This window comes from Callospermophilus lateralis, chromosome 6 (genome assembly GCF_048772815.1).
Source record: "Callospermophilus lateralis isolate mCalLat2 chromosome 6, mCalLat2.hap1, whole genome shotgun sequence".
NCBI lineage: Eukaryota > Metazoa > Chordata > Mammalia > Rodentia > Sciuridae > Callospermophilus > Callospermophilus lateralis.
The window spans coordinates 25,760,136-25,784,769 of record NC_135310.1 but is presented as its reverse complement, the minus strand read 5'-3'; the positions used below and the strand labels follow the sequence as shown (position 1 = coordinate 25,784,769).

The 24,634-nt window shown below is 32.3% G+C and overlaps 1 protein-coding gene across 1 annotated transcript in view; it reads left to right on the top strand.

The window, feature by feature from the left end:
* Vta1 (vesicle trafficking 1) overlaps positions 1 to 20,683 on the top strand; it is a 67,322-nt gene extending 46,639 nt beyond the window's left edge. Inside the window, exons 6-8 of the mRNA XM_076858194.2 lie at positions 5,221 to 5,406; positions 10,054 to 10,134; positions 20,442 to 20,683. Coding sequence (XP_076714309.1) covers positions 5,221 to 5,406; positions 10,054 to 10,134; positions 20,442 to 20,587 — 413 coding nt within the window. The 3' untranslated portion in view covers positions 20,588 to 20,683. The remainder of the gene's footprint in view (positions 1 to 5,220; positions 5,407 to 10,053; positions 10,135 to 20,441) is intronic.
* Positions 20,684 to 24,634: the final 3,951 nt, after the last annotated feature.

Below are 24,634 nucleotides of genomic sequence, written 5' to 3'. Positions count from 1 at the left end.
AACTTCTGCATAGTAAGTTTTATAAAATCTATTTTCAACATAAAAGGTATCTTTATAACTTATAATAATATGATTTATAGAGTACTTGCTTGATGTTAGGCACAATGCTAAATATTTACTATCTAAGTTAGTCGTCTTAAATTTGGGACATGGTTGATCATCCCTACTTATTATTGGGGAAATAAGTATTTAAAAAGAATAAATAACTTTCCCAAGTTCTAGTAACTAGTTAATATAGCCATTGTTGGAACCCAGATCTTTTTTTTAATCCAAATGAGCACATGCATTTTTTTTTTCCTTCAACTAGTTTGACATAGAATAAGAAGAGTTACACATATTTATCTTCTCCAGTGAGCTTTTAAGAAATAATTTCAGCCAGTCATTCAGCATAACTGTTAATCTTCCCTTGAGAGGATAGTATCAACATTATGAGGAGGATTTTTGTGCTTTCGACATGATGCAGACCTCTACCTGCCAGGACATACACTTGTGCTTCTGTTTTTAAAATCTTTATGTATTTTTTCTTTTGTTCAAGAAATTTTTTTTCCTTTTTAATGTCATTTTTTTTTTGTATTAGCCAAATACTAGAGATGAATATGCCACACACCCTTTTCTTATTGGAGCTTCTATTCCCATGAGGAGTGATGATAGATTAGTCAGCATTTTTAATGGTAAGAGATTATGCCTGAACAATGTCTTAGTAGTTAACTGAACTAAAGTCAGGTAAAAAGTGGAGAGGGATGCTATATCTGAAAAGAACTTCCACAGAAGCAGGGAGGCAGATTCAGAATGTGAGGGTATATGAATTGGAGGAGGAGAGGTCTTCTAATTGTGAGACAAATTCAAGGGCTTTTGGTAATCCAAATGATAATAACAGCCTGTGTAAGTTCTCAGCCATGGGCATACAGAGAACAAATAGAGAAGTATAATCAATAGGACTTCAAGACAGTTCGAAAGAAGACAGAGATAATGGCATATGACTCCTATTTTTCCAACTTAGGTGATTGGAGGCATGGTAATTCCATCAAAGAAATGGCTAGTACAGGATGAGTAGGTTTGGTTGGAGAGATTTTATTTAAAAAGACATTGAGATGCTAAGGTAACAACTACTTGAAGTGCTCCAACTGGCAATTAGCTATTCTACCAAAGATTTCTGAAGAAAGGGTTGGGATAAAAGTAGAAGTTGAAGCTCTCAGCTCAAAAGCAAGAGGTGAAACAGAAGTGCAATGTGAATCTCCCAGGGAGAACCAAGCATGGTATTGGCCAAATTATTTTGTTATATTATGTGCATGTACAAATATATAACAACAGATCCCACCATTAAATACAACTGAAATGCACCAATAAAAAAATACAGAAAAATTTTAAAAGAAGATGGAAGCAAAAATGGACTAGGTCTTTATGTGTAGTAATCACATTTGATTTGGGAAGATAGCTTTTTTATATGGTTATGCTTATACTCTTAAATATACAATGAAAATACTTACATTAAACATCTGTTTGCTTTTTTAGGATGATTTCACATGTCATTTTAGGCATATCAGAGTTATCAGTTTTGTTTTTTAGGTATTCTTCCTTTACATTTTGGTTATCGTCTTGATTTCCTTTGTTCTGAAACAGTTATTTGTTGCCCTTTTATCACACTAAGTAGATTATTAAGTGTAGGTAGTTTTTGCTTTGTTTTCCAAAACTTGGTGTAAGGAAAAGTTTTAATTTCTTTTTTAAATTTTTTTTTAATTTTTTTATAGTTGTAGACAGACAGAATGCCTTTGTTTGTTAATTTTTATGTGGTACTGAGGATTGAACCCAGTGCCTCACGCATGCTAAGCAAGTGCTTTGCCACTGAGCTACAGCCCCAGCCCAAAGTTTTAATTTCTATTCTCTGTTGTCATACAAATTTCATGGAGCCTCTTGATAGTAGAAAATTATGTCTACAGAAATCCTGAAAGGCATAGAGGAGAATATTTTTCACTGTATACTTTTTTAGCTCATTAACTTAAAACAAACTTGGTGTCATAATCAGGTGTTAATGTCACAACATCTTACAGTATCTGCTTAGAAATGGCTTAAGGCTCTACAAGAGTAAGTTATTAAATCTCAATTTGTATGAGAAAAAAATCTTTTCCCATTTTCTCAGTATAGTATTATATTCTGTTGTATTTTTCAGCTCTTAACAGTGTATTTATATTTAACCAAAATCTAATCTGTTATCCTAAAATTGAATTTCTAATAAAACCAATAGAAAATAATAGTGTAACTTAATTAATTTAGGTAAAAATCAAGTAATACACTTACTTTTGACAGCAGAATGTATACCCTTTTGCCATGACATTTTAATAGACATTATATAAAATTGAAGATATAAAAAATATAAAATTGAAATAAACTCCTTTTATATGGTAACTTTATTTTTGATACGATGAAAATTTACCAAAATGTTGTCTGAACAGAATAAAGGGTTACTATATGCCTTTCATCCAGGCTCGACATTCTCTGACTTCATTCATATTCTGTTCATCACCCTTTTTTTTTTTTAACTTACTTCCTCCAACACACACACAGAGAAGCTATGGAGATTACTTTGTTTTTAAATTGTACATGAACACACACTCACACACACAACAAGTATAAATGTGAATGATTTTAAGATATAACTGGTATCATAAATTAGTGTTAATGTCATAACTTTTAGTTGTATCACCTCAGAAATGGCTCTCTCACCACTTACCTTCAAAACAGTGTTTAATCCATTTGTATTGAATGTAAATGCTACAGCTAGATTTCATCCTATTTTGCCATGTGTCTCCTTAGTCTCATCTATTTTTGTTCTCATCTTATAGTTTCTTTTCTCTTAGAGAGTTATTCCTCTGCCATTCATTTTGGCCATGTTTTTCTTTATGACCTTAATCATATGTATAATAGTTAACTTAATGTTCTTTTATGCTAATTTTATATCCAAAGTCTTTTTCTATAAACATTTTTTCTTCTGATTTCTATTCACATTGTCCTTTCTTCCCACATACGAATAATTCCTATTGCTAATAGCATGTTATAGCCTCTCTGCAGCTTGTTATCTTCCTCTGTAAAGTCCTGTTTCTTGTTCTAACAGTTAACTTGCCTTAACTTAAACTTTTTACCACTTTCAGCTTTAAGTTGTTGCTTTCTTAAGGATTCCTTGAGTAGTCCCTAAGTGTGTATGTACAATTCCGGGGTATGCAGGTATCTTCTTGAAGTTTATTTGTATTTGTTCTTTTTAGATATGCATGACAGTAGAGTGTATTTTGATATATTATACATACATGGAATATAACTTATTAGGATCCCAGTCTTCTGGTTGTACATGATGTGGAGTTTCACTGTTGATGTATTCATATCTGAACATATGAAACTTAAGTCCGATTCATTCTTCTTTCTTTCCTATTCCTATCCCTCCTCCCTTCCCTTCATTCCCCTTTGTCTAATCCAGTGAACTTCTATTCTTCCCTGTCCCCACTCCTTATTGTGTGTTAGCCTCTGCATATCAAAGAGAACATTCAGGCTTTGGGTTTGGGGGATTGACTTATTTCACTTAGAATGACAGTCTCCAGATCCAGCAAAAGTCATAGTCATTCTTTTTTATGACTGAGTAACATTCCATTGGTATATGTACCACATCTTCTTTATCCTTTCATCTGTTGAAGGACTCCTAGAGTGATTCCATAGCTTAGCTATTATGAATTGAGCTGCTGTAAATTTTGATGTGGCTGTGTCACTGTAATATGCTTTTTTTAACTCTTTTGGATATATACTGAAGAGTGGGATAACTGGGTCAAATGGTGGTTACATTCTAAGTTTTCTGAGGAATCTCCACACTGCTTTCCACAGTTGTTGCACCAATTTGCAGTGCTATCATCAATGTATGAGTGTACCTTTTTCCCCACATCCTCACCAACATATATTGTTATTTGTATTCTTGATATTTGCCATTCTGACTGGAGTGAAATCAAATCTGAGTATAGTTTTAATTTGCATTTCTCTAATTGCTAGAGATGTTGGACATTTTTTCATGTATTTGTTGACCATTCATATTTCTTCTGTGAAGTGCCTGTTCAGTTCCTTTGCCCATTTTTGACTGGGTTATTTGTTTTTTAAGTGGTGCTGGGAATACTGGAAATTCATATGTAGTAGAATGACATTTAATCCTTATCTCCCACCCTACAAAACTCAACTCAAAGGGGATCAAGGAGCTAGGCATTAGGCCAGAGATCCTGAGCCTACTAGAAGATGAAGTAGACCCCATTCTTCATCATGTCGGTTCAGGAACCGACTTCCTCAAGAAGATCCCTGAAGCACAAGAAATAAAATCAAGAATCAATAAATGCGATAGCATCAATCCAAAAAGCTTTCTCAAAACAAAGGAAACAATCAAGAGTGTGAAGAGAGAACCTACAGAATGGGAGAAAATCTTTGCCACCTGCCCTAAAGATAGGATATATAATTGTCACTTGAAATATACTATCAAAATTTAATTTTCTCAGATTAGTGTTTAGAGTCAGCTAATGATACTATATATTTTTTAAATGTACATTTCAAAACTTAAAAACCAGGTAGCTCATATTTCTTTCTACATAACAAAATGTGAAATTATATTCCTTTGTTTTTATTAACTTAATTTGAACAACATACATAAGTTATTTAATAGCTAATACAAAGTACTGAGTAAAAGGCAGTTTTCAGAAAATAGAGTTCACATTGAATAGCATAAATTCAACTCATTCTTTGTCAAAAATTTCCTTGATCTTTCATAAGTTTTTAAAGAAAGTTTATTTTAAAGAAAATTATGCGGACTCGGGTTGTGGCTCAGAGGCAGAGCGCTTGCCTGGCATGCATGAGACACTGGGTTTGATCCTCAGCACCACATAAAATAAAACAAAGTTATCGTGTCCACCTATAACTAAAAAAATAAATAATTTTTAAAAAAAGAAAAAGAAAATATGCTATGTGTAAAAATTTATGAAATTAGTGTTAAACTGAAAAAAAGTGATAATCATATTGTTGGATAATTAATTTTTGTAAGAAATTGCAGTAATTATTTCAAGAGAAAGAGCCTACTTATCAATTGCCTTAAATAGAATTGCATATGAAGATTCCTTTTATCTTGTGTGTATAGTAAAATAAGAGTATTCAGCATTTGTATTTCAAACTGCCTACTTTAATACAGTATATTGTGTTACATAATAGATGTTGAGGAAAATGAAGATGCTGGAGCATCCTCCCTGCCCACACAGCCGACTCAGCCATCATCATCATCATCATCATCTTATGACCCATCATCCAGCATGCCTTCAGGCGGCTATATTGGAATACAGATTCCTCCAGGTGCACATGCTCCAGCAAATACTCCAGCAGAAGTGCCTCACAGCACAGGTAGGAAATCAGAACTCAGCTTTCGAATTCTCCTTTCAGAAAGAAGAACTGCATTTATCATATTTGAATCTCATACTGATAGTCATAAACTCTATGATACTTAAGTTCTGTGTGATCTCATAAAAATTATTTTCATAATTTTGATGTTTTATAATCTACTTTTTTGAGCAAGACAAATATTTCTATGTGTGGATTACTATTAACTTTATATTTTATTAATAAGAGTAGTTTCTGTACTTTTTTGTGGGTATTGCTGTTTTTCTAGACTCCCTTTTTTTTTTCTCTTCCACCATTGTTTAAGAATAGCACTGAGAAGAGTGGGGATTCTTGTAGGAGATGTCAGGGTCACACTGTGATGGCAAGATTAGGACCCTGCTTCTACCCTCTATATGGAAATTATCAATGATTGGGAGCAGTGAAATCATAGCTGAAAGAAGGGAGTTCAGGTTACTATATTTTTTTTAATATTATAAATGTGTGGCCTTAAAATAGAGCAGGAGAGTTGTATATGATCTTTGAATAGATCAGTATTCTGTGGGTGTTTTTATGAAAATACTGATATCCAGCATTGGGTCAGTGTCAGTGAAGACACTTTCACAAAATTGAATATACATTCCAGTTTACTTGTGTTGTTGACAAGTACCATTCTTAATCACAAATTAAAAACTATGTGTGTTCTTACTTAATTCTTACATTCAATTTTGATTTTTTTTCCAAGAATTATCCTTAATTTTTTTCATTTGTCTCAGCCTCAATAATCTATGGTATAACACTATATAACATTTACAGGATATTTAATAAAATGAGTTAGCCTTCTTTTTTAATATTTTTTTATTGTTGATGGACCTTTGTTTTTATTTATTAATATGTGGTGCTCAGAATCGAACCCCATGCCTCACACATGCTAGGGAAGAGCTCTACCACTGAGCTACAGTCCCACATTTTCACTTCATAGAGTTAGTTTTCAGCCCCATTTTATCCAGCTCATTCAGGTGATTTTGCACAAATTGAATAACATTTAAAAGTTTTTCATCTTAACAGTTGTAGAAGCAATTACAATAAATATTTTCCTTCCTATTTTAAAATTTTCAGCCTTATATTTTCTACAGATATTGCTGACTTTTTGTCTTTAAATTGATTAATGAAATTGATCATCATATCCCTGATCTGTTTGTGTCAGCATTTGGCATATTTTACCCTGACTTTTCCGTGTTTATTGGTCTGCATGATGACATTAATAAAACAATTTGAATTTATTTTGTAAGTAAAATTTTATGGAACTTTGTTTTAAATATTTTATTATCTTGTAGAAACATTCAGTATTCCCAATGTAGGATAATTAAGCAAAACCAGTTACTTCAGTGTAGCCTTTTGTGAATACTTTTGAAAGGTACTTCAAAATTAAACACTAATTAAGAGTCCCAAACAAGCTTTCTTATAGAGGAATGCGGGACATTTTTGTGTCAAATGGTATTTGTTATTAATTTCTACCCCTTCTTAAACCACCAACTCAACAATTTTTCAGCTTCCCTCAACCTAGGTTTTTCTTCTTTCTACAGTGAAATTAATACTTATTTCTCATGGGTATTTTAATTATTAAAAGGGGAAAAAGTATAAAAAATTGACTACTATTAAGCCTAACACAAAACTCAGCAATCAGCAAACTGGCTTTCTTTCCTTCTTTTTTTTTTTCCCCTTTCCTTCCTATTTCTTTGCCAAAGACACAGGGCATTTAATGCTAAGTTAATGAAAATTAGAAATAATTTTATGAATCAAAAGAAGTGTCATATTTGGGGGGGAGGATATTAAACTTACAAAAATATTATCCAAGGGATATTGTTTTAGACAATATATCTTAGGGCAGAACTATAGTAAAGTCACATATGTATATGGTGTACTTACAGATTTACTCAATGTGAAAGAAAAGAACATACTGTTAGTAGAAGGTCTGTATTAAGTTGCTTTATATGTAATTGCTAGTCTTATGCAACAAAAATGACAAAATATTGATAGTTTCATGTGATCAAACTAATAGACAATGTCTATTAGAATATTCATGTTGTAAAGATAGAAATTAGGAGGTGATAATAGGAAATTTTCTAGTGTAGACACTTTAATCTGATCTGATTAACTCGGGCATAAGCTGTTTTTTATTTTGGATTGGTCTTTATGACCTCCCCTGCTCTCTCTCTTTCTCTGACTTTTGGTCCTCAGTGGACAGAATAAAATTTAAAACCTTTGAATTTTTACAGGATAAAGTTCTATCTTACTTTATAAATTCTTGCAAACTTTGCATTTAAAACAAATCTACAGTCTGGGGTTGTGGCTCAGCAGTAGAGCCCCCGCCTAGCACATGCAAGGCCCTGGGTTCCATCATCAGCCTCATAAAAATAAATAAAATAAAGGTAGTATGTTCAACTACAATTAAAAAATAAAAATAAAAAAATATACCCAGTGACATTAGCGAAATTTGAAGCCAAACCTCTATGACTTTATGATTTTATGATCTCCTTTCTGTGTCCCTTTCTCCAAAGAATTAAAATACTGTCAAATCCAAACCTACTTTTCTGATAGTAAAGCGAACTTATAGTTTTCTTTAACGCTGGTTTGAGATATGGAACTCTCCTCCTAGTCCCCAGATATTTTTTTTCTATTATACTTGAAACATTTTAAAAATCAGTTTATAGTTGTCTAATAAAAAAAACAGAATAACATTTTTAGTTTATAAATATAGCAGATGTTTCCCCTCTTATTCACTTTAAGGGTGATTTACTTTCTCTCATATAAAGGTCCAGGATGCACTTTTATCAAAGGGAAATCCTTAAGATAGCTGAAAAGAATAGTGTGTACTAATTTACAATATTTAGTTCTTCCACAAAAAAGCAAAGGGGGTGTAAAGAGGACATGGATAGTGATTGTTTAAAAAGCTAAATATTTGCCTTTTTTGCTTTAACCACTCGCAAACATCACATTGTAGGAGACTGTAAACTCCTTTTTTTTCCTCTTTCTTGAAGCATATACGTCTTACAGTCTATAAATACTATAGAAGCTCTTGGTAGAATATATAATTAGATGAATTAATAGAACATGTTTTAATCAATGCTAAGCTTTTCATTGAAAGTGTAGCTCACCTTATACATAGAAAAGTTGAACTATGTTGTGGTAGTCCTGGTGTCAAAAGTACTGAGTTTGTTTTCTGTGAGGCTTTGATGTGTTTTTGGTATTCTAGCCTGCCCATTTCTCTCAGTTCTATTTTCATGATTACACTGAGGTTTAACTTAATCTAATCTTCCTATTTTCTTACCTTTTGTTCCTCATAGGCTAACTTTTTTTTTTCTCTCTGCCTCTCTGAATTCCTTTTTTGGGGTGTTTATTTAATTAGAATTTTTGGATCATCTTATCTAATTTTCTAACCAACAGCCATGCCTCCCTTTTCAGATCCCCACACTGCTTTGTCAGTAAAGCAATTTAGTGCATACCTACAAATCTTGCAATATTTAATATGTATTGATCCCATCTAATATGCTGTATAACTATCTACTTAAAAGTTAATCAGAAGTTACTTCACAACAGTTCTTTTTTATTAAATTGTTGAATAGAGGAAATCTCCAACCCAATTCTGCTTTCCCCAGGACTGCTTTAGGGTCACATCACTCCAACATATTGCAATCTAGAGAGCTACAACCGTGTGGCAAATTGTCACATGAGACCTGTCCAAATCAAGAAAGAAGGAGAAATAACTAGATTTGAGCATCTCATTAAATAAACAAACAGCATAAACAAAAAAGCATTTTAATAACTACACGGGTATTTATAAACTTTGTTGAGCCAGTTACTCTAGGCCCAGTGGTAACATGCTCATGATTGCTGCCAAGAGGACAAACCTGGCCTCTATGCTTCAAGATGAATAAGAAGTAGCGTCTTTGTGCTGTCTGAGGCATTTTAAAGGGTCTGTGTTGTCAGTTCAAGTCTTAGTTGAATGACATTATTTCATAACATGCAGACTGTTTAATATTGCTCAAATGAAATTTTACTATATAACTAAAAATTTTCTCCCTGTGAGTTCTGTTTTGTTCTTAATAGTGCCTTTTTATTTGATCACATAGAAGTTACACAAATAAGTTAAAAGGTTAGAGCAGGAGCCCAACAAAATTATATACCTTTTCCAAAAAGCAGTTGGAGAATTTTAATTTAAGAACAAATACAAATTATTTAGCCAAAAATGGTATTGACATATAGACTGTCTTTTTTTAAAGATGTATATGAAAAATATATACTATTATCTACATACATTTTTTGAGTATAGCTGCATCAGAGCACTGGACTTGACTAATCTTTGAAGATTCTTAGATCCTACATTCTAACCTATCTTAATATCATATATTTACATGCCTTTAAATGTTAAGCAGGTTTGGTGGAGAAAACTTTTTTAGGTGTTTATAGTTTAATATATTTGGTTAGCACTAAACAAAATCAAGGAGGGGGACATTTTCTCTACTAGCCTCTAACCTCAAATAAGCACAAAGGTTTTAAGAAAATATTTAAATGAAGTAATACAATTCTTCCATTATCTTCTAGTTTTATTTTCTAACATGTAATTTAAGAGCTGTAACACTTTATACCTGTTTGTAATTTTCTGATTTGCAGGTGTAACGAGTAACACTATCCAACCTACTCCACAGACTATTCCAGCCATTGATCCTGCACTGTTTAGTACAATTTCCCAGGGTGAGTCAGCTGTTTTCTGAGCTATGTTGTCTTTCCCATTTTGGGGTGTTATTTTGTAATATTACCTTGAGAGTACCATATATTTAAGTGTTCATATTTAAATTCAAACATCAAGATAATTCAAAACAAATATCTTTGTGGTTTCTCACAAGAACCAAGATTGTTTCATATTATTAAAAATACCCAACTCCCAAGGTGTTCCCTTTTATTGAAGTTCTTTTTTCTTTCACATACTACTGGGTATAGTGGCAGAAACATCTAGCAAAGCTACCATAGAAGTTTATGCTAAATTAGTTTGGTTTAAGATTACTATGTATTGTGATTATGTTCTTTATTATGTACCCTGAGTTTTTAGATTATCTGAAAAGAATGGAGATTACTATTGTTGAAAACAGAAATCTTTGAAGTTAATTGTTTTGGTTGATATTTTGGTTGGTTGGTTCAAGGCTGGGTGATTGGTTTGTTGATTATAATATTTCCTGCTTTTCTGACTCTCCCCATTTTTTATCCCAAGTCATATTTTGAGTTTATGTTGGACTTTCTCATTCCCAGTTTATTTTCTTCATGTGTCTGATGAGATTTAGTCTTGTTCTATCTAGAAGGAAGATCTTAATAGATTTTTTTAAGAAGATGTTTCATTTTTCTCTGACATTATGTATGTAGATATATTTTGCGACTTTTATTTTTATGTGCTCCCTATATGAGTTGGAACTGGTCGTTGTGCCTACATGTCTTTCAGTCATTGAGGGAGGAGAGTCTATTTTTATAGATCTATATACCTATGTTTATACGGTGATCTTGTTGTCCAATACTATGAACTTTGTTGTTTACTATACATTTAGCTGTAGTATATTGTTTACTTAGGTTTAAATGTATGAGTTATTTTAAATGTATTCTACTTGTTCCAGTTTTATTAAAAGCAAATGAATTATGGGAATTAAAATTAAGAGCTACAGTAAATTTAAATCCTGGAAGTCCTTATTTTAAGAGCATTTATATGTTTCTTAAGAGAATGACAGTGTTTGGGTAAAAGGAATAGATTAGGAAGCTGTCACATTACTCAGGAGAATAGTGGAAGATATATATTGTTAGCAGACAGAAAATAGCCTACCCAATTAATACTATATGCCTCTTGTTAGTCTTGGTGTCCAGGTTTCTTTCTATAGTCCCACCACTTTTTAAATCTAAAGTGTGATATGAAAATAGCAGAAAGAAAAATATACAAATAGATCTGTGAAACAGAATAGCTAAAACGGAAATCAAGTGACATAGTGTGGACATTAAACTAATGGTAAAGATAGTATTTTATCATTGTGACAAGAATATATGTTGTAAAGCATAATTAAAACAATGGGCTACCTGTCTCATAATTCTTGTGTCTCGTTTAGTTATGACTAACAGGTTTGAAAGATGGAAAGTAACAAATTTCATACAAGAAAAGATCCACTTTCAACCCTTATATTATTAAAATGTAGTTAATAGACCAGGAGAAAATATATAATTCTTAAATAATAAATAATGTCCGGAACATATGTAAAACATTCCTACAAATGAGTAAGTCAAACTTAATAGAAAAAAATGAGTGAAAATATAAAAACATAATACAAATGTATAATAAATTCATGAAAGATGCAGGACCTTACTAATTTAATTGAGGTGAGTTCAGTTCTTTATCAATCAATGCAAAGATACTTTAAAAGAATGATAATCAACAGTGCTAATGAAGGTATGAGGAATGACTCCTGCATCATATTGGTGGGAGTATAAATTGGTATTCAGTAGCATATTTCACTATCAAAATTGCAAATGCATAAGCCTTTTTATTCAGCTATTTCACTTGTAGGAATGTTTCATTAGGAAATACTCAGACATGGGCACATATATTTATGAAAATATTTATTACTGCATTGTTTGTAGTAATAATAAAAATGATTCTAAATGTTCATTAACAGAAAAATAGTTAAATTAATTTTGGTCTATCTCTACTGCATAATACTGTACATTTATTATAAAGGGGGTTAGGGCTTGGGGAAGTAGCTTAGTTGTAGAATCCTTGCTTGGCATGCATGAAGCCCTGAGTTTGATCCCCAGCACTGTAAAAAAGAAGAAGAATATGTAACTGTCCTGTGGGAAAAAAAAAAAAAAAGATTGCCCAGATATACCGAGTGACTAATAAAGGCAAATTGCAGAACATTATATATAATATGACCCTGTTTAGGAAAAAAAGAAAACAAAAAGGTATCTTCCTATGTATACAATCTGTAGAATATACAAAGAATGGTGATTTCAGATAAATTAGAGTCTAGACAAATTAAACATACCTTATAATTTTTTTAAATTATAAATCATAAAGTTTCTGCTCTCAGACTTCACTGGAATTAAACTAGAAATCAATAATAGAATGATAGCTACAAAAAATCTCAAATACTTTGATATTCAGAAACATACTTCAGAATAACACAAGTCAAAGGCAAAATACAAAGAGAAATTTGAAAATACAACATATCAAAATTTGGGGAATCCTGAAAAGAGAGTACTTAGAAGGAATGCTATACTAGAAAAGAAGAAGCTAAAAATCATCTATGATTCTACCTTAGTTTATTAGAAAAAGTAAATCCAAAGTAAACAGAAGAAAACAAATAATAAACACTATAGCAAGAAAGCATTTCCATTTATAATGACTACCTCCCCCCAAAAAGCAAACACCCCTCAGATTTAAACAAAGTGAAAAACCTCTACAATGAAAATTATGAAACATTGATGAATGCATACCAAAAATAGAGAAGCTCCTATGTTTATGGATTGAAAAATTAGTTTAGTGTTGTTTTTAATGCCCATAACTACTCAAAGTGATTTACAGATTCATTGTAATCCTTATCAAAATAGCAATGATATTCTTCACAGAACTAGAAAAAAATGTATCCTAAAATTTATTTGGAAGCACAAAAGAGCCCATATAACCCAAGCAATCTTGAACAAAAATAAGCTGGAAGCATTTCATTATCCAATTTCAAGAGACAATCCAAAGCCAAGTATCTGTAACAGTATGGTACCGGCATAAAAAACAGAAATAAAGATCAGTGGAACAGAATAGAGATTCCAGAATTAAATTCACGCATCTGCAGCCAGTTGATTCTCAACAAAGTTTCCAAAAACGTACATTGGATAAAGGACAACCTGCCTCTTCAATAAGTGGTGAGGGAAAACTAGATAGCCACATAACAGATTGAAACTTGACCCCATCTCTCACCCTGTACGAAAATAACTCAAAATGGATCAAAGACCTTAGTGTTAGATGTGCAACTCTGATGACACTACTAGAAGAAAATATAGACGTGCTTCAAGACATTTTAATAGACAGTGAGTTTTGGGGGAGTCAAAAAAAAAAAAAAAGAAGAAATTGACAAATGAAATCCCATCAAACTAAAAAAGCTTCTGTACAGCAAAAGAAATGGTTGATGGAGTCAAGAAAAAAACCTAGAGAATGGGAGAAAATGTTTTTTAATTATTCATCCAAAAATGTATTAATAGCCAAAATATATAAGGAACTCAAAAAAGATAATTCTATTAAGAAGTGAACAAAGGATCTGAACAAACAGTGCTCATAAGAAAAAATACAAATGACCAACACATACAGAAAAATGCTCAGTATCATTAGCCATCAGGGAAATGCACATTAAAACTACAATGAGATATCATCTCACCACAGATAGAATGACTTTTATGAAAAAATAAATAATAATAATAAATGTTGTCAAGGATATGGAGAGAAAGGAACTTTTACTCACTGTTGATAGGAATGTAAAATAGTAGAGCTGTTATGAAGAACCCCTAGTATGAGGGTTCCTTGAAACACTAAAATAGATATTACCATGTGATATAACTTCCATTTCTGTGATATATAGTTTAAGGCAAGGAAGTCAGCATACCAAAGACATACCTCAGTATAATAGATCACTGTTCATTGCCTCACTGTCTACAATAGCTAAAATATGAATCAGCCTAGGTGCCCATCAGTAGATGAATGGCTAAGGAAAATGTTATATCACACACACACACACACAATTGAGAATTATTTAACCAGAAATCAGCCAAAATGAAATCCTATTATTTGTAACAAAATGAATGAAACCTGGAGGGATGGGGGTGTATTATGTTAAATGAATAAGCCAGCCAACAAAGAAGCATCTTCTCTCCCATATGTGAACATTAAATTCAAAACCTCAACATAGAATAGTGATTACTAGAGACTGGGAGTAGGGTGGACAAAGGGAGGTTGGATTGGCCATTACCCGTCATATGTTTTGAAATATCACACCGAGTTCCATTAATATGTACAGTTAGTACTTGATAATCAAAAATTAGCGAAACCGATGAAACTGGGAATAGAATCTCAGTAAAGAAAATGTATAACCAAGAGCTAATTCTTTGGGGAAAAATCAGTAAAATTAATAAGCCTCTAAAGAGAGGCAAAAAGAAAAGACACAAACTATTCATGCCACAAGTGAAAGAGAAGACATTATTTCAGATCCTGTGGACATTAAAAGGATAATAAAGAAATACTCCAAACTATTCCATGACCACAAATTTGCTGTCCTACATGAAATGAACCAAATCTTTGAAATAAACTGTCTGACGAAGCTCACATAAGAAGAAATAATCTGAATAGGTTTATACCTATAAAGAAACTGAATTAATAATTAATAACCTTCCAAAATAGAAAGTACCAGGTACAGATGGAACTCACTAATAAGTTCCAACTCACTAATAAGTTCCAACTCACTAATAAATTCCATAAGACATTTAAGAAAGAAAGTATACCATTTGGTATGATCTCTTTTAGAGGAGAGAAGTAAAGGAATACTTCCTAACTCATTCTGAAACTAATATTATCCTAATACCAAATCTACATAAAGACATTACAAGAAAACGAAACTGTAGACCAATATCTATGCAGAAAACCTCAACAGTGTGTCATCTTGTTGAATCCAACAATATCAAAAAAAAGGTTATAAACCACAACCAAGTGGGATTTATTCTGGGTATATGAGACTAATTGAGCATTTGAAGAGCAGTCAATATACTCTAGTACATTAATAGGCTAAAGAAGAAAAGTCGCATGATCATATCAGTAAGTGTAGAAAAAGCATTTGACAAAATATCATATCCATTCATGAATGAAAAATGAGTAAATTAGGAATTAAGGGGACTTTCCTCAACTAGATTAAGAATATTTTCAAAAATCCTATAGTTAACATCATACTCAATGACGAGAAACTAAAAACTCTATGACCGTCACTAAGGAGGAAAGAATATCCCCTCTCACTATGGCTATTCAACATCATACAGAATGGAAGAAAATTTTTGCCATATACTCTGCCTACAGGAGATTAATAACCAGAATATATAAAGAACTCAAAAAACTTAACACCAAAAAAACTTAATAACCCACTCACAAAAGATCCAAAGAGACATTTCACAAAAGAAGAAATATAAATGGTCAACAAATATGAAGAAAAATATCCTTAACAATCAGGGAGATGCAAATCAAAACTACACTGAAATTTTATCTTACCCAGTCAGAATGGCAATCATCAAGCATACAAATAGCAGTAATTCTGGTGAGGATGTAGGGGAAAAAATACACATTCATTATTGGTGAAACTGCAAATTAGTGCAACTACTTTGCAAAGCAGTATAGTGATTCCTCAACAGATAAGAATGGAACCGCAATAGGATCCAGCTATCCCACTCCTTGGTGTTTGTTGTAAAGATCTAAAGTCAGCATACTTTAGTAATACATGCATTCCAATGCGTATAGCAGCACAATCCATAATAGCAATTTATGGAATCAGCCTAAGTGCTCATCAATTCATCAGTGGACAAATGGATAAAGAAAATGTTTGTGTGTGTGTGTGTGTGTGTGTGTGTGTGTGTCTGCACATATATATACACACAATGAAATTGTATTTAGCCATAAAGAAGAATGAAATTATGTCATTTGTTTCCTCTTATATGCAGAAGCTAAAACTATGGAGCTATTAAAACAGGATTGCAGAATATAAGACTTATGGACAGAAGTCAACAATCTTTTTATATACCAGCAAAGAACAAGTGTAATTTGAAATTTAAACATAGTACCGTTGTATTTATGCTTATACAAATACAAATAGTTATACAAGGTACTGTGTATATCAACACTGTTAAAAAACAATATTAAGGTATAGATCTAATAAAACATACAAGATTCCTAGAAAAGTACAAAACTCTAATGAAAGAAATAAAAATCTAAATAAATGGAGAGATATTACATGTTATTTAGGGATCAGAAGACTCAATGTTCCCAAGATATCAGTTCTTTTTGTTGATTCCATGCTATCCCACTCAAAATCCCACAAGTTATTTTGTGCATATCAACAAACTGGCTATAAAACATATCTGGAGAGGCAAATAAATAAATAAATAAAATTAAAAAGCAGAATAATCAACACAGTATTGAAGGAGAAGAGCAAAGTTGGAGGACTGATCTTACGTGACTTCAAGACATGGTATAAATCTACAGTAGTCATAACAGTGTAGTATTACCAAAAGAAGAGACAGATCAGTGCAACAGAATAGCACATAGAGTAGTCAGCTATACATTCATCCAGATAGGATTCTGCTCACTGTTTAAAAGAAATAATTTCAGACCTTTGAAAGACATGGAGGAAACTTAAATGCATATTACTAAGTGAAGGAAACCAGTCTTTGAAAAGACTGTTATACTATGTAATTCCCACTCTGACATTCTAGAAAAGGCAAAACTGTGGAGAGTAAAAATATCAATAGTTGGTCAGGGGTTGGAGGAAAGAAGGGAGGGATGAACAGAGTGGGGAACAGAGAAATTTTATAGCAGAAAAGCTATAATGGTGAATGAATGAATACTATCTATAATGATAGGTATGTGTCAGTATAATTTGTTTTCACACAAAGAATATTACAGAACAAGAATGAACCCTAATTAGACTCTTGATGATGATGTGTCAGTGGAAGTTCATTAGTTGTAAGAAAAGTACCACTACACAGTTGCAGGGTGATGGTAATAGAAGAGGTGATGCATGTGTTATGGGAAATCTCTCTACCTTCCTCTCAACTTGACTGTGAGCCTAAAACTCCTCTTTAAGGTTTTTTAAAAATAGAGGTTTTATAATCAAGGTAACTACCATCACCACCAACTCTAGTACTTCCTCTTTGTGATACATTTGTCTCCTTAGTGCTTAGTACCTTTTAATAAAAATGTGTTGTTTTGCTATATTTGTGTATATCAGTATCAAAGTATATTAAATATTTTTGCAATGCATTTGTGGCTGATTCTGGAGAAGAGAACAGAATTGGAATGAAGCACAGTATTTACTTTTTTATTTTCTATTTGTAGATCTCCATATGGCACTAGGATAAGAATAACAACTTCTGAGTCTTTTGAATCTTACTTAAATGATTGTTTAAAACTTTCCAGTTTATGTAGATAGTTATATCTGAAAAGTATACACAGTGTATGTATATTTTTCCCTACAACCTCTAAGATTAACTGCAGGTCAGATTGTTCTCTTTCAGTCCTCCCTGTCAGGAGTACACTAGGATGAGATTATCCAAGGCCCTGGACATACCAATTTCAAGATCTATCTAAATACATTAGAAAGCTTTTAAAAACCCATTTTGGAAATTTTTAGAATTAATTGTTTTGTCTTCTGTCTTAACATTAGACAAATCAACCTTGGAAATGGATATTTATGTCAGTTGAGCATACAGAGGTTTCTCTTTACACCAAAAAATGTCTTTGATCCAGTGCTGACCCAGGCCACCTTCACCACTACAGCAGAGAATTTGATAGTATCTTCTGCATATCATTGTCCTGTCCTCTGTAGGGGAGAAGAAATCTTCTGTAAAGAGGGGTTGTGGCCTGAATGGAACTTAGAAGCACACATTTTAAAAGAGAGATAGTGTTAGACAACATTTCTAATCCTGACATCATTTAAATCTTCATCGTACATATACTTGCTGTCCTTCCTCCCTGGTTCTTATTATAACTTCTAATAATTTTGAATGGCAGGAAAAACAACTTGTATTTGGTTACATTAAGTTTATGTTTTGTTTTGAATATAAAATCAGATAAACTGAAAGTGAACAGTTATTCTCTTCCTGAAATATGTTTCCCTTCTGCTTTCTCTGTTGAGTTTTTAAATAATGAGAATTCATAAGAATCATAATTAGGAAATGGATTTTATTTTTATTCTATTTAAAACTTTAATTTAGGTATTTTTGTTATTAATTTACTTTATTTTTAAATGAAAGAATGCCTGTTGTGTTAGATAATAGTTAAAGTAAGTTTTTGATAAGGCCTTTAAATTTCTTTAAATTGTTGAAAATAAGTCTGACATCTCTGACTATAAAGCATTTTTGTATCTACAGTTAAGTATCGTGAAATGATTGTGTTTTATATGAGTTACATAATTTGTTATGCATATTTATAAGCTTTATATATACAGTCTATATTTTTCAGTTAAAATATTTCATGTTTTAAAAATATTTAAATTATTTCATGAAAAATGTAATATTTGTGTTTTGAAATAGTTTATTATTAGTGGATAAGTTTATAAGAACTAAAATAGTAATAGTAACATTTGTGCATTTTATCTTTTTAATAAATAAGCAATATGTGAGCAAAACAGTGCTAAAGCTATGCTGTAAAAGTAACATTAGTTTGAGCATTAGGGCTTTCTTCCAGCAGGTCCAGTAAATTTTGGACATAGGCCCTGCATATTTTAAAGGTTGCCCTATGATGGTAGGATAGAGTATTAAAGCACGAATGGGTAGTGTTAAGTAAGGGAAGCTGTTTATCAAAAGTGCCTTACTCACCTACATGGTGTATACATGCAAGTGACTAAAGTCTCTTAATTATTTTGAAAAAGAATAATTAAGAATATGATCAGTGTTTTTCAAGAAAAATAAATAATTAAACTAAAGTGTGCTTACTAAATTGTAAACAGAACTGAAGGACAGATTTTTTTTTTTTTTTTTTTTTTTTTAGATTTGATGGGAAACAAATTCCAAGTCCACTAAAATACTAAAAGAATTATGGAGAAAAATAATTTTCATTATAATTAGAATGTGTAATATGTGGTTCACAATAGAAGGACCAAATTTTATGCAATCTTTAATAATAATTCAACAAATACTAGAAGTATAGACAACTTGTTGGTACTCATTCAGTAAAATTATCGAGCTGAGTACCTGCAGGTACCTGGCATTGAGATAAAAGCTTGAGATACGTTGTTTTAGTACTATTTGAAAATTTTAGAAAGCAATAATTATATTAATCAAAATTTGATATCAGTTTACCTGGCATTGCTACCTGTTTACCTAGGGAATGTCATAGTTTCATTTTATGTCTGTCTACAGCAAAATTTAAAACAGCTTTAAAAAAATTATTCTGCTTTAAAAATATAGCCTTATAAACAGAATTGAAATATGTCATCTGCTCTTCATGGTCTTATGACCCCAGCCCTCTCTAATCAGTACTCCTTAGAGTCCTTATTTCAAATGATAAGAAACAATGCCAGGTATTTACCCTGTCTTTAGAAATATACATGCAAGTATATTCATATCTTAGATTAATATTTTCCCCAAATTATTTAGTTGGGCTCTATACATATTAATCATATATGTGGAGCTAGAAAACTTACTAGGGATAAATTCTGGAGAAAGAATTTATAATGGTTGTTTTCATGTTTTAATTGTTTATAGTAATGTTAAAAAGTTTTGGAAATCTTAAGAATTTTTCCACAGATGGTACAAAAACATAAGATATTTTCATGCAAGAAAAAGTTAAGTGACATGTAATTTTTATATAAAGTACATTATTCACCTTTCTATATTGAGGGTTATATTTATATTCTAGCTGACTAGTTTAGTCTGGGTGTATTGTTCCATGAAGAGAGAGACTCAGCAATTCTAGCATGAACACCAAAGCTACTTTTCTTGTTTTGCACAAACTGTAACTTTTGCAGTTAATTTGCTAAAATATAAAGAATTCTAGTTTAATACCCCATGAAGGAAAATCTTCCACAACTATGTTGCCATATCTGTGGTTTGTATTAGTAATAAAATATTGAAAAGAATGAAGTAAAGTGATCAAAATGCACTTGAGTTTAAGAAAACCTTTATGTTTTTATGTAACCTTAAATATGTTCATTAATTTTGAATGTAAGCACATGCCTAACAGCACTTTCTATAACCTAATAAATATCTTAATTATTATTTTTTTCTAGGGGACGTCCGTCTAACTCCAGAGGACTTTGCTAGAGCTCAGAAATACTGCAAATATGCTGGCAGTGCTTTGCAGTATGAAGATGTAAGCGCTGCTGTACAGAATCTCCAGAAGGCTCTCAAGTTACTGACTACAGGCAGAGAATGAAGCCTTTGTACGACAGATCTGTGTATTTTTGGCATAAGGAACTACCAATCCATTACTTTATCTTCAGCCTATCAGGAGCACACTTTTAAGAAAGACTTCAATTCCATTGAAAATGACAGTGAAATCTGTGTGTGTCTAATTCCTATTGAAGCACTCAGCAACAGCCTCTGCCAGTTTTCATTTATTCCAGTAAACAAGTCTTGAGTTCCTAGGGTCGGTGTTATCAATGTCCCCAAAATGCCCATTGAACTGGTCATCCTTCCAAAAATGAAAACATACTCTGTAAAATTTTATTGGGAATAAGTTTTCCTAATTTACTTACATTAAGGGTATTTTTTTAAGTCTATACTTGGAAACACAAACCGTATTTCTTTGCTATAAAATTCTAAATTTAACTTAAAGTAAAAAGATTTCCAGATTTCTAGATTAGAGATTGTTTTTGTTCTCTTCAAGGTTAATAAAACAAATATGAACATCTAAAAATATTAGATGAGTCCAAGAGATTATATTAAAAACTCAATTTTTTTCATGTTAGTATAAATACATTAAAAATTTAAGGCTTCATGGAAGGAAATGTAAGTTTGAAAAGTAGAATGACTTTTAAAGAATATAATTGGTTTCCCAAATGCTTCCCCTGATGCATTGAAGTGTAAGGTGAATTGGTGTTTGTTTCTTAGGCAGTTTGACTGCATGTATTAAAAAATGGGGCGGGGGGAAATGTAGCCTGGAAATTTGGTGCTTTAAATTAAGGTTCTCTGCTGTTATGGGATGGAATCCACAGAGTGTATGGATGGAATGATGCAGAAAATCATAGGACTTTAGGTTCTTGGTTTTAAGTTGATAATTTTGTGAGGAATTATGGACTTACTATGTCACCTCCTACATTTGTGCTATGAAAAAAATAAATACAAGGATTCTTTTAACTAGTTCAACTTATTACAAAGCCAAATGTCTGTTTTGATTTGTGTGGTAGATTCGTTGTTTTTTTTTTTTTTAAGTATTTATATTTAGATACAGAAATATAGATGTTTCTTTAGTAAGAAAAAAAAAATTAATGAATTTGACAAATTTACCAGAAATTTATCTGGTCAATTTCATTTATGCTACTTGGATTGTAATCTTTTAACTTAGGGGTCAGCAAGCTGTGGCCTCTGGGCTATTCACATTGTTGTGTTAAGAATTTATTGCAATAAAACCATCCTTATTTTTTTGATCTGTGGTTGCTCACCACAACTACAGAGTTTGGAGCCTGCAAACCTAAAATGTTTACTGTCTAGCCCCTTAAGAAAAGGTTTGCCAACATCTAATCTAACTGCCCATTTGAAAGAAAATAAATCACTAACTCATAATTATCTGTCAGCTTTTTCCTGCGTAAATATGATGCTTGCCTTTGTACAGGGTTGGTAGAATAAATATTCAAACTTAATGAACTATTCTAAATAATCACCCAAAAAAGTCCCCAAAAAAACTTACCTCTGGAAAATCGTTCTCGGATTTTTCATAAGATATGTAGACATTTGTAGTCTTAAGCATTTGCATCTGGAAATCCAGTACTCTAGTATAGTTGTGTAGGATATCATTGTAATTAAAAACTGGTCAGGGTGACCTTTTTAAAAGATGTAAACACATTTTAATTCAAACCTTAACAAGTCTGCACTCTACAAGGTCAAACTTGCCCCCTATTTGACACCCTTGTTGGTTCCCAGTAGGGAGAGCACATGGAGAGGAGGAGACATCATGGAAACCATGAAGTCCACTGAGTAGCCAGATCTTTGGTGCAGCAGAGACAATTTCTGTAAAATGGAAATGACACCATTAGCCACCTCAGAGTTTTATTATAATAATAATAATACATGAAGTGCTTAGCACCTGGTAGCATTCCATAAGTGTTTATCATTGTTCATTTTAATGCTATAGTAATGTAATATAAGTTATTAATAATAATTTATTTCCTAAATATCTAGAAATTTCATTTGTCTTTGTGGCCAAAGGCTTACAAATGCTTTCTTGCATGAGGAGACTGACTATATGATGTTTTCTAACTTTGTATTTGTCTTTCTTCATATAAAATCTGATGATAAAATTAGAATGTTTTCTGATGTTATACTAGAATAAGCAATTTTCATTTGTTCATTCAACATGTATGCATTGAGCAGCTCCTATCTACCTAGTATTGTTCCTTGCAAGAAAAATAGCAGAAAACAAACAAAAAAAAAAATACGATCTCTGCTTCATAGACTTCATACATTCTAATGGGGAGGAAATGGACATACTCAATAAAGGTATACCATATATAGTATTTGACCAGTGGTTCTCAAAGGGTGAGTGTTAGGAATATAATTCTCAGGCCCTGCCTAGTCCTACCCAATCAGAAATTTTCAGGATAGGACCCAGCTTTTTGAGTTTTCAGATACTTTAGCTAATTCCTAAAGTCTGTTCATCCCTAATATTTGAGGGGGTTACCTCTTCCCAAATCAAGAAGATGGAGAAGCTGGGAGGAGAGAGTCCCCAGAGGAAGTAGTTCCTAGTGATGTGGGAACTTGCTAGAAAGTTCTGAGGATGACACTTTGGAAACTTCAATAATGGGCAGTGAAAACTAGAGCATAGACCTGGAAGGTATGTCCTACATCCCTATTTCACGGGTGAATAAAGTGAGCCACAGGTAGGATAATCAATCTGCCTGAAGTTACACTGCTAATTGTTATTTCTAAGCTCAGACTGCCTAGTTCAGATTATTAAAAGTATTCATATCCATGTAAGTTAATCACCAGTGAGGTGTTAAGAGTGAATCCCACGTTATCAGCATCGTTGGCTATTCCTTGTATTTGTGGGGAGCAGAGCAGCTAGATTTTTCCATTGTTTGAGCACTAACTTCTAATTGTGGATGCTAGATAGGGAACACAGAGTACGAACTTCAATATAATTGGATCCTTGATGTTTGGAACATACTAGATTATGGCCTGAAATCAAAGGGACTTGAGTTCAGCAGATAAAAATCAGGACTTAAGTAACTGTTGCAGTAGATCAATGTATAATATTGGAGAGGGTGTCCCACATCACTAGGGAACCTTAAGTTTTTCAGATGTACTTTTTGTGCTTCCTTCTTGTTTTTTAAATAACATTACTGCCTTTCCTAATTAGATAGCATTCACCTTCAAAAGATCTGATTGGAATATGGATTTCAATACAAAATTAACAATGATGTTTGTTTTTAGTTATTTCCTTGTTCATCTCCCCCAAAAGATGTTAAGCTCTTTAATGGTAAGAGCTATTTATACAAATTTATAAAACCTGGTCCATAATAAGTATCCCTAACTAATGGAGTTAATGGGTGAATAGATGAAAGAATTGTACTGAAATTAAAATCTGGGCTGAAAATGTAGCTTAATGGAAGAGCTCTTGCCTAACAGACTCAAGGCACCAGGTTTAACCCCCAGTACTGAAAAAAAACATCAAAATCAGTTGTCAATCTTTATCCAAAATAGCGACCATCAGAATATTGGAATATTACAGTGTCATGTCACCTAACAAGTCTCAATGATGTCTAACTTACATAGGTCTTTATCTTTTGAAATCATGAATTGTAATAGTGAATCAGATGTGCTCAGAACATTCTTAGAATATGTGCTTGTAACATCCTAGACACTATACGTCCTCTGCTGACAGCCTACATATTCTTAGTCAATGTAACATTATGGCAAAAAATAATAATGTATCCCACCCATTAAAATTATTTAACAAGTACAATTTTGTGTGATAAAAGAAAAAATATCCATACCACATTGGAAACTGAAAATAATTACTGTGTCCAAGGAAATTGTAACCAAAAGATTACTTTTACAGGTGAATAGGCAAATCATTAAAAATTAACAGAAACTGCCATTAAGATCTGAACGTTTGGAGAAGATCAATTCATTTGATTTTCCTCCCTCAATTTATACTTTTTTTCTGCTTCCCGCAAGTCCATAGACAAGCATTTGAAACGGTGTGAAGGTTGTAAAAGCCAGAGGCACAGGGTGATGTAGAGTTAAGAAACTGGGGTTCTGG